The sequence below is a fragment of the Pteropus alecto genome, unplaced genomic scaffold, assembly GCF_000325575.1.
Source record: "Pteropus alecto unplaced genomic scaffold, ASM32557v1 scaffold5, whole genome shotgun sequence".
NCBI lineage: Eukaryota > Metazoa > Chordata > Mammalia > Chiroptera > Pteropodidae > Pteropus > Pteropus alecto.
In genome coordinates this window covers 30,360,731-30,370,735 of record NW_006441953.1, presented here as the reverse complement: position 1 = coordinate 30,370,735, position 10,005 = coordinate 30,360,731, and the positions used below count along the sequence as shown (strand labels likewise).

The following is a 10,005-nucleotide window of genomic DNA, read 5'->3' as shown; positions in this document are numbered from 1 at the left end:
CAGCAAGAGCTCAATAAATGTTGGTTTAACATTATTTCTCAACAGATTTTTTTTTTTATGCAACTACTGTATATGGTCATTGTGGGATGGATAAGTTTCTAGGCTTGTTTACTCTGTGTATCTCTGGCAGAAAATATTGGGAAGATTCTCTTTGTTGGTTGTCTAGGGTCACTCAGATTCTATAGGCCAGTCTCTGGCTCTTGCACGTGGTCCCCTCCAACTTTCAAGCAAGCAACAGCATGTCAGCTCATTCCTGTCCTTGGAATCTCTCTCACAGGCACCTTTCGCTCCTAGCTACAGAAAACTCTGCTTTTAAGGAGCTCACGTGATTAGATTAGGTGCACGGGAATAGTCTCTCTTTTGCAATATAATGTAACATAATCCCAGGAGTATTACCAGGGAGCAAAGATCACAGTCAAACATCTTAAATTCTGCCTAGCACAGGCTCCAGGCAAAGGGTGTCATCTCACAGCAGCCAGATATGACAAAAGTAGCAGTAATTAAGTCTAGAGAGAGAAACATATCTCAGAATTGTCTTGCTTTTCCTATGTGAGTGGAATGGGATAAAATACTTAGGAAACCCACACAGTTTTTGAGGCAGCCATATCAGCAAAAAAGCTGCTGTTCTGGATGAAAAGAGACAAACTGTTCATATGTAAAAAGACTTCTAGAATTCCAATTTTCTACCAGCAGAAAGCAGGCTCAGTAGCCAAACTGGCAGATTCCTGACGCTTTCTTCGGAATGGTCGAGATGGAAAAGGAAGGACACAGGGCTGGAGAACACAGTGTCCTGAAGAGTGACGAGGGCGGGGGTTGCAAATTACAGCCCCTGAACTAAGGATGGTTTTCACATTCTTAAAGGGCTGTGGAAAAAAATAAAGGGAAAACAGGTATATGTGACAGAGGCTGTATTTGGCCCACAAAACCTTAAACATTTTCTTATTTGTCTCTATATAGAAAAAGTTTGCCAGCCCCCGTCCTCGTGAACCACTTCTAGGTTGCAGAAGCAAAGCCTAATCAAAGAGTTTTCCCTCTCCCTAGAGGAGAGACACTCGACCATATCAGCCCCACAGAATGTCAAAGCTGCTGGGATCCGGCGACTGCCATGCCGCTCATTCTTCCCTTACAGATGGGCATTATCTAGTCCCAGTGTCACCACTGTATATTGGGTCCACATGAGTGTTTAGACTGTGTTGTATCCGTCCAAATTCATATGTTGAAACCCAATGAGATGCTATTTGGAGATGGGGTCTTTGGGAGGTAATTAGGTCGTGAAGGTGGAACCCCCCACAATGGGAATAGTGCCCCTATGAGAAGAGGCACCAGAGAGCCTCCCCTCCCCTCCTCTCTCTCTCCCCGCTCCTTTTTCCTCTCTTCCCCTCCCCCTCTCCTCATGCCCAGTGGATACAGGGACAAGGCAGCTGTTTGCGAGCCAGGAAGAGATTCACCAGACACTGAATCTGTGAGTACCTTGATCTCGGACTTCCCAGCCTCCAGAACTGTGAGATATAATTGATTGCTGTTTTAAGCCACCAGTCTATGCTATTTGTTAGGTGGCTTGAACCAAGATAGTGAGCAGTGACTAGTTTTTTTTTAAGTTAATAGGCCTCGACATGAAAAGCCATATTTAAATCTGATGTGGGTCACAGGACTTCTAGCCTGATGCCATGATTGGAAGAAATTTTGGGGAATATTTGGATGGGGAGAGAAAAGTTTACATGCATAGTTGGGGGCAGGGGGACGGATCGTGGTAGACCGTGTAAGTGATCCCAATTCTTTTGCCTTGTGTCTCGCTTTGGCCAATGAGATGCTAGCAAACATGACACAAGCACATGCTTGAAACACGCTCACACAGTTGGGCCATCTTCACTCTTGCGTCTCTGCCTTTGCTGTGAGAAGAACATACTGGGTTGTCTCATTGGTCTAAGGGGAAAGATGAGAGAAGCATTAAACCAGGTGCCCCAGGCAGGCCCAGCGTGGATCAGCTGGCCCGCAGACTCGTCACAGAGCCAGTCCACGTCATCCAACTCCCAGCCGTACTGCAGACACTTCAGAGATGTTTATTATCGTTACTGAGATTTATGGCGGCCAAGGCTTTCTTGGTGAGATCATAGTCCCAAAGAAACTAAAGTGCCAAACCTTCCTTTCTTCCATATTTTTATTTGGCTCAGTCTCTGGTGGGGGAATCTCAACCGGATGCTCAAATGTTCTGGGTTTTTTCTTTAGAAACTTTAGCCAGGAGTATCTTCTTCAGGTATTCATCCCTTTGGTACCTCCAAAGCCTCTCTCATTTTCACCCCCTTTTGTACCCTGAACCTAAGTTTCTTCTATGTGTTGTCTGGATGTACCGCACCAGACTCACAAATTTTAAAAAACGTAACCATCACTACAGCCACTTTTAATATCATCGCGCCATGCAGAATGAGGTTTTCACAACCTTGTATGTTTTGCCGGCTTTAGACCACATCAGACTCTGGGGAGGCAGGTGATGGACAGATGTAGCAGGAGAGAAGGTAATAAAAGTCTTGATTCCAGCTTTTCCCAGTGCCATTCAGTTCCTGCGAATCATCTGTGAACTTAAAACCCACTTGGGAGAAGCCTTCCATCAAGTGACCAATCGCGGGAGCGTAGAGACTTAAAAAGGGGAATTCATTTCCGTCGGTGCTAATGTAGGAAATTTGGGTAAGTTCCAGACATCAGCCACTTAACACTTTTTGTCCATAATAACTAGTCAAACTACAGATGTGAATGGAGCAACCTTCAAGGTGACCTTGGTCACAGTCTGACTGCAACTTCATGAGACCCTGAGCCTGAACTGTCCAGCTATGTTGCCACAAAATTCCTGACAAAGTGCCAGAAAGAAGTACTTGTTGTTTTAAGCCACTAAGTCTTCAAGTGATTTTTTTTTTTTAACCAGTAGTAGGTATGACAATCTAAACGGTTGCTGCTATGACAATCTAAAACACGGGAGTGATATTGGGACTGGGCAGATGTCAGAAAGATACTGAAGAGACAGAAAACGCCTGATGGCCCTCAAGATGGCTTTCAGCGATGGCTTAAAGGAAGGCGAGGGATCTGGAGGAAAGGGGCTCTTTGGTTACAGCAGCAGAGAGTTTGGTAACTGTTACCAGCGGGAAAATGGAAAACAGGACATGGACCCGATGAATGAAAGAGCGAGGAAATTTGAAGGCAGCGTTCAAGGTGTTGCCCGGCTTCTTCTAGTTAGTTGCTTGCAGTAAAGGGCAAGAGGAGAGAGAGAAGCTAGAGAAGCAGCTGTTAAATGTATGACTCAGGGCTTATCGGGGTTGTGGATTGAACAGTCTGTCATTGCGGGCCTCCCGTGGCAAAGGGTGCTAACCCTGAGAGGGCTTCTGGGCAGAGATCCGATCTAGGTGGCTGCAGGAAAACCTGGCTTAAAGATGAGATCAAAGGCATGGGTGTAAATCCTCCATTAAAACCTGGCTGGAGCGAGCAGATGCGTCAAAGACTCCTAGAGTCTTTCAAATACGCAAAAGGCTTTCTAAGGATCTTAAAGGCATTGATAGATCTTGCAAATGTCACTGGAGCCCAACGTAGAGAAGGGCTTATTTCAGTGAGTTTCGTGGGTGTGGCTTTTGTGGGTTTATCTATTAATCAATCATGGATACATTAGTAAGAATTTTACAAAGTTCTAAAAGGCACTTCATCAGCTTGAACTAAAGGAGACAATACAAAATGAAAAGGAATTTTGGAAACTCGAATTTCTATAGGCAAGAAGCAGGCTGAAAACACTACTCAGCTGCAAGCCCTGGTTATATTTTATGAAAAAGGAAAGATGCTTTGAGAGGTTGGAGCCGAGCACAGAGGGCAGAACTGGATTCATAGAGACCGTTCCCAAGCAGTGCGACGGAGCCTAAGGGTGAAATTGGAAATGGCCCAGCTGGATTTCAGAATTGCTATGGACCAGTGATTGCTATACATTTCCCATTTCCCCTCTAAAAACATCCATTATCCATTTAGTGTAATAGCTCCACCTTCCGCCTTCCCCTCCTCCCTGCCCCCGGCAACCACTAGTTGGCCTTGTGTCTCGGAATTTTCCTGTTCTGGATATGTCACGCGTCAGTCTGCTAGGGCAGCCACAGTGGAATACTACAGACTGGGTGGTTTAAAGAACAAATTTTTTCACAGTTCTGGAGGCTGGAAGTTCTAGATCAAGAATTTAGCGTGCATGGTCCATTGCTGCAATAATGCTCTCGTCAAAACCCAAACCTCTTTCTTACTCCTCTTCCCCGCTGCCGGAAACACAGCCCCTGGTCAGTTGAGTGCATGAAGCTCGGGACCATCACCAGTGAGGCTGCAGGAAAGCCTAGTGCTTGGAGGAGTCTGGTCTCAGCTATTAAGGTAGTAAAGAAACGTTCTTTGAAGAGGCAAAGAATAACATGAACGGGTTTGGGAATAGAACATAGGTCTGTGTGAATCACGGACTGGAGCATTTGAAGGAAAAAGGAACGGGGATATAAATTGGAAGAAGAACTGTAGATTATAGGGATCAGAAAAAGGGAAAATAGAATCGAGCAGGGGAGGCGCTTATTTCAGGCCATGACTGGGGCAAGCCCTGGATCGAGTTATCTGGCCTCAGTGTTAACCAGGTAACAAATCCCCACCTCTCTTTGGGAAAGATGGTAGAAACTCAAGCCACACCGTGTTTATCCACCGCCTGGATAAAACTACTAAGGTTTTTCCACGTTTGTGCTACATTTCATCGTACCGTTGGCGGGAGCCATTGCTCATCAGTGGGGCGCAGGCTGATTATCGCCCACCATCTCGAGGTTGCTGGTCCCTGTGCCAGAGGGAAGGGAGAGCCAGGGAGAGCAATCCCGTGTGCCTGGAATTCATATGGTAACAGCACTGATGGCGCCTGCAGCAGTTTACTCCAGATGAGCTTTAGTTCCAGAAGTCATACAGAACGCCAGGGCTGGAAGGAACCTGAGACAAGCCAGTGTCTGCTCCAGATCACAGAGGTCAGGTGGCAGGGGGACTGGGAGCCAGGATTCCAGGTTCCCAGCCCCTCTGTTCCATGGCAGCCTTTGGGTACATACTCTTCGCACTGTCCTCCCCTCACTGAAGTGACTTTCCTTCATCTCCTCCCACCCCTCCCCCGCCCCCGCGTCGTGTCCTTGGCTGTTGCCAGTCCTCCCGTAATGTCCACAAGAATTAAATGTTTTCTTCCTAGGGGTCATCTCAGCTGAAGGAGCATCCGGATGCAGAAGCCTCTGCAGCACTACTTTGTGGTCTCCCCAGCCTGATTCTGACCAAGTGTGGGACCAGTGAATTCTGAACATGCTACATACTTTGCTGCCATTTTTCATTGGCGCTTTTGTTACATAATCCATGTTCCCACAGCTCCTGTGCTGCTTTCTGTAATAGCGCTGATATAAAAGCGCTTGTCACACCTGACATACCTGAGCAGAGATAGGTCCTAGCCTCGCGCAGCCTCTGCAGTGTCAGGAACCTGTCCAGGAACCCCCAACAGGTCGTCTGCACAGCCTTGCAGGACCTAAACTCTGAGAGCCAGCCAGAGACACATGGATGTCATAAAAATTCTGGCAACCCTAGCCATACTCCAGCCTCTCAGAACAGTTCCTTATCAGATTCTCTGCTTCGAAAATGCAAGGTTCGATTGTGCCTCCAATTACTGGCAAGCCGAGACAAGGACCTGGAGAACTCGGGACTCGGGTGGCTGCTTTGCAATTGTGACTGAAGTCAAAAAGAAAAGCAACTAAGGAGTCAGAGAATTTAGGACAATAGGTCTCAAACTTGTAAAACAATCACCTCTGATACTTAACATTTCTAGTACAATGAACACTATGCAGCTGTTAAAAAAAAGAATGCAAATCTAGATGTTTAGATAGGGTAAGACTTTCAGACTGGTTTTCGGTGCAAAGAAGCAACACACAAAGGACGTTCACAGGTTACAGAGTGTGCTACCGTTTATGTAAACAAACAAAACAAAAGGCTGTGGAGAGTTATGTGTGTGTATGCTGCAACCTGGTAATGCTGGGAAGCTGGGGAGTGATGACCCTTCTATCTCTGGAATGTCGTGCCATTTGTATTACCCATTTAAAAAGCAATTACCAAATGCAGGGCGGCATACCAAAACAGAGAAAGGGCATTAGTGGAAAACTGGTGAAATCAGAATAAAGTCTGTAGTCTATTTAACAGTATTGTACCAATAATTTCCTAATTTTAGCTCGTACCAAATGTACTTTTGCTGGTGGTGGTTTCCTGGTTGTCCCGTGTCTGAGACGTCCCTCCTTCTCTCCTTGTCCTTGGTAGCTGTATCCTTTAAGGCCAAGTTCACCAGTTACTTGTTCTGAAATGCTCTTAACTCTCTCCCTCAGTGCTGTAAGACATGGTGTCTAGATCGACACGTGGTTTCCTAGTATCACCTGGGTTCTCCAGGGAGTAGAATCTATGAAGAGCGCAGGGAGGTTTATTGGGGCTAATGTCTGTGGAAAGGGACTCCAGGCTGGGCAGAGGGAGAGCAGGCTGTGATGCAGTCCTAACGAGTCTCAGCAGACTCCGCGAGGTCTGAAGCTGAGATGCCCTTCAGAGTTGTCCCAAGTAGCAGTGAGTAGGGCCCTTAGACCCCTGCCCCGCCCCCCAGCCACGGGGCTTGACCTTGGCTAAAGAAGTGCTCTCGAGCACCTGTCAGCTGTACTCCCAGCAGCCAGAGGAGCAAGTTCTTCGTTTCTGAAGTGGGGCGTCTACTGCCCCACTTACGGTTATGTCTTTCCACTACGTTACTAGTTACCGCCCCACTTACGGTTATGTCTTTCCGCTACGTTACTAGCGCAAGGACTGGAGTGAACGTGTTTCAATTTCCCTCCTACACTAAGCACAGAGTAAGTTTTCCTCGCGCAGTCCCCAGAGCAGCATGCGAAGGTAAGTCTTCCCTCTGATGAGAGGCCTGAGAGCCTCAAATACCATAAGAAATTCATCCTCCATTTGGCAATGACGACAAGGAGAGATGTCATTCTTAAAAAAAAATACAATTTCTTAGTCAACAACTTTTTAGGTCGTCTTTTCAAGCAAATGAATACTTTTATTAACATGGTAATTTTTTAACACATGGTAGGGTTTTGACCTCAAATACTTGTCAGGTCTGCTACTCAAATGAACTTACAGCTGGACAACTTATGAACCTTGAAGACACTTAGTCCCTGTCCACTTTAGGGTCCAATGCAGACAGTCCTTGCTTTCCTTCCCTAGCCCCTCAAGGGCTTGCAAATATCTTTCACATCATACCCAGAATCCCCTGAAATACATCAGGGTATAACATCAACTTGCACAGAACACCCAGATCTCATCCCCCATTCTAGGTTCCATGTCAAATAAAGCTGAGTTAGGTTGTCCAAACAAACTGACCAGACAGGTTACATCGGATAGCGTGCCACATAAAATTCAGTTTTGAACAAAATACATCTCTCCTCCTTTGGTCTCACACAGAAATTCAAGTCCCAAAATACAGACAGTACCATCTTCCACCCCGTCTTCTGATTCATCAGTCCTGGCCCATCAGCCCCATTCACATTCCCGGTTGACGTCTGGTCCCTTCTTCAGCTTCTTCAGCGGCTGCTGCATGGTGTCATCTTCTAGAAGTAAAGCCGCTCCTCCAGCACCTCCAGAGCTGGAGGACTCCAACTCTGAGTCTCATGTGTCACACAGACCCAAAGTTCCAGGGAGCTATCAGATCACACAAGAAAGAGCGAAACACCTCAAAATTTAGAAATAACCAAAGCCCGGGAACAAATATGACTGCTGCAAGAGCTTACACTCTAGGCCCTAATACCTGTAGTACGTCAGAGCGTTTCCCAAATAAAAGTTACACCCCCAAACAAAAACATTTAACAGTCAAAACTCATATTGAGGTCATCAACCACAGACCACAGCAGAAACGTAGTGTAAATGAGAACAGAGTATAGACAGAAAGAAAGAAAACAAAAGGCTCTCTGGTTTCAGCTTCTCCAGGGTGTCAGCCAATCTCCATCAGTTGACCAGAATCCATTGGCTGTAAACCTAAAGTACAATTGCGAGAAACTCATCGTTAATAGATTAATCTCGAGGAAAACCCAACCAAAAAGCCTCACGAACGTCACCAGCCACGTGGGACGTCAGTTTTTCTGGATGCCATCCGACTCGGCATCGGTCTTCTAGCAAAATCTGGAGTGATCCAATAACGACCGTCCGTCTGAAAATTCTCTATTTCTATCCGCCGCCCCCCTCGCTCATGGCCTACATTGTGACTTTGTTCCCGTAGGGGATTTCGAGGTTAGCACTCCACGACTACTCTACCGACCCCGACCTTAGGTTTCAACCACACACATACCGAGCCGCACACGAACGAGACGACCGTTCTCTAATTACCGACGTAAACAAAACGTACACGGCATCCGCCAACACGTCCTAAAGTTAAACACCGAGCACGCTTTGGTTCTCTCGTCTCCCCAACCTCCGTCCCGTGCGGACCGTTCTCAAATAACCCTCCTCGGAGCCACACCGAGCGGAGGGCGACCACGCAAACTGCCGCCCGGCGCCCCCGGCCTTACCGCCGCCCGCGTTCACGACGACTCGCTTCTCTCTATCCGCCGCACCAGCTCCACCAGCATCTCTGCCATCTTCGCGATCTCCTTGGCCTTCTCCTCGGCCTTCTCGCACCTCTTGGTGGCCCTGCCCTCGACTCCGTCGCTCGGATTCTGCAGATGGTTCAGGGCGCTCTCCTCCGAGGCCTCCACCTGCGTCTTTATCTGGATGAGCATATTGTCCATCTCCCACAACTTGCTCCTGTTCCGCATGTACGCCCGCCCGTGCTCCCGGGTGAGGGCCGCGATGTCCTCCCGCATCTCGTTGATGACGGGGAGCAGGAACTGCTCGAAATCCTCCTCGGGCTCCAGCACTTCCACTTCCTCCGGTTCTGCCAGCTCGACGATGTCCAAGGGCCGCATTCTCCCCGCTACTCCGGAACCGCAGTACCGACGTCTGCTGCAGAGAGAAAATGGAGACTCGCTATGCTTAGCAACAGAGTTCCAGAATATTCTTTAAAACTTTTACCCTTTAAAAAACTTTTCGCCTCGGAGAAGCCACGGAAACGAGCGACTTACGAGCAGAGCAGCGGCGAACAAAATGGAGTCCCAGCCGTCAACCAGCTCCCTGCGTGTTGCGGCCCCTTTCACGACACGGCCGCGCCTCTTTACGGTCACGCCGCGGGTAGAACGAGGCGCGGGCGCGCGCACGTCAACGGAGGGAGGGACCCTTTAAAAAACTTTTCGCCTCGGAGAAGCCACGGAAACGAGCGACTTACGAGCAGAGCAGCGGCGAACAAAATGGAGTCCCAGCCGTCAACCAGCTCCCTGCGTGTTGCGGCCCCTTTCACGACACGGCCGCGCCTCTTTACGGTCACGCCGCGGGTAGAACGAGGCGCGGGCGCGCGCACGTCAACGGAGGGAGAGACGCAACCAGCGCCTCCGCCACCGCGCGCGCGCACTCGGGCACGCGCACGCACGCGCACGGGCGCGCGCGCGGAGCTCCCGTCATTCCCTTTCCTCCTCACCTCGTGCTCGCCTCGCTGTTACTCTAGATTTGGGGTGATCGTTTCTGGTTTCTGGTGCGCCCACCTCCTAGGGGGTTTCTCGATCGCGAAATTTGCATACTTTTAAGATGTAAACGCGACCTTCTTACACGAACCGAGGAAGATGCCACGTGATAATGTACTGAGAGGCTGTGACATCCCAGGGCTAACCATAGTAGCCCCTTTCTCGAGTACTGCCACCGGACCCCTCCCAGCCGTCTTAAAATGTAGTTTTTGTTCTTGCTTGGATTGCAGTCAGTAATGATTGGGTGTCTTTAGCAGGCCGAGCCCCCGAAACTCCAGGGTAGAAATCCTGGCCTGAGGCCCCACCAGACCCAAAGCTCTGCTGAAAAGGGCCTTGTTGACTCGCCTTCACGCCTTTTACCAGCGTCAGGGCT

At 48.6% G+C, this 10,005-nt stretch overlaps 1 protein-coding gene across 2 annotated transcripts; it reads right to left on the bottom strand.

Moving 5' to 3' along the window:
* Positions 1 to 7,050: 7,050 nt before the first annotated feature.
* On the bottom strand, positions 7,051 to 9,359 carry LOC102890100 (MORF4 family-associated protein 1). Of its 2 annotated transcripts, none has more exons than XM_006919005.3 (3): positions 9,341 to 9,359; positions 8,589 to 9,021; positions 7,051 to 8,058 (listed from the first exon to the last, which is right to left on the bottom strand). In XM_006919005.3, the coding sequence occupies exon 2, from the start codon at positions 8,982 to 8,984 to the stop codon at positions 8,601 to 8,603; it is 384 nt and encodes a 127-aa protein (XP_006919067.1). In that variant the 5' UTR covers positions 8,985 to 9,021; positions 9,341 to 9,359; the 3' UTR covers positions 7,051 to 8,058; positions 8,589 to 8,600. The 2 variants fall into 2 exon arrangements, with proteins under 2 accessions (XP_006919067.1, XP_006919069.1); XM_006919007.3 differs by lacking the exon at positions 9,341 to 9,359 and adding an exon at positions 9,141 to 9,270.
* Between the last annotated feature and the right edge of the window lie 646 nt (positions 9,360 to 10,005).

What these genes read in the sequence shown, in the direction of transcription:
- LOC102890100 (XM_006919005.3), bottom strand. Translation starts at nt 8,984, where the DNA reads ATGCGGCCCTTGGACATCGTCGAGCTGGCAGAACCGGAGGAAGTGGAA.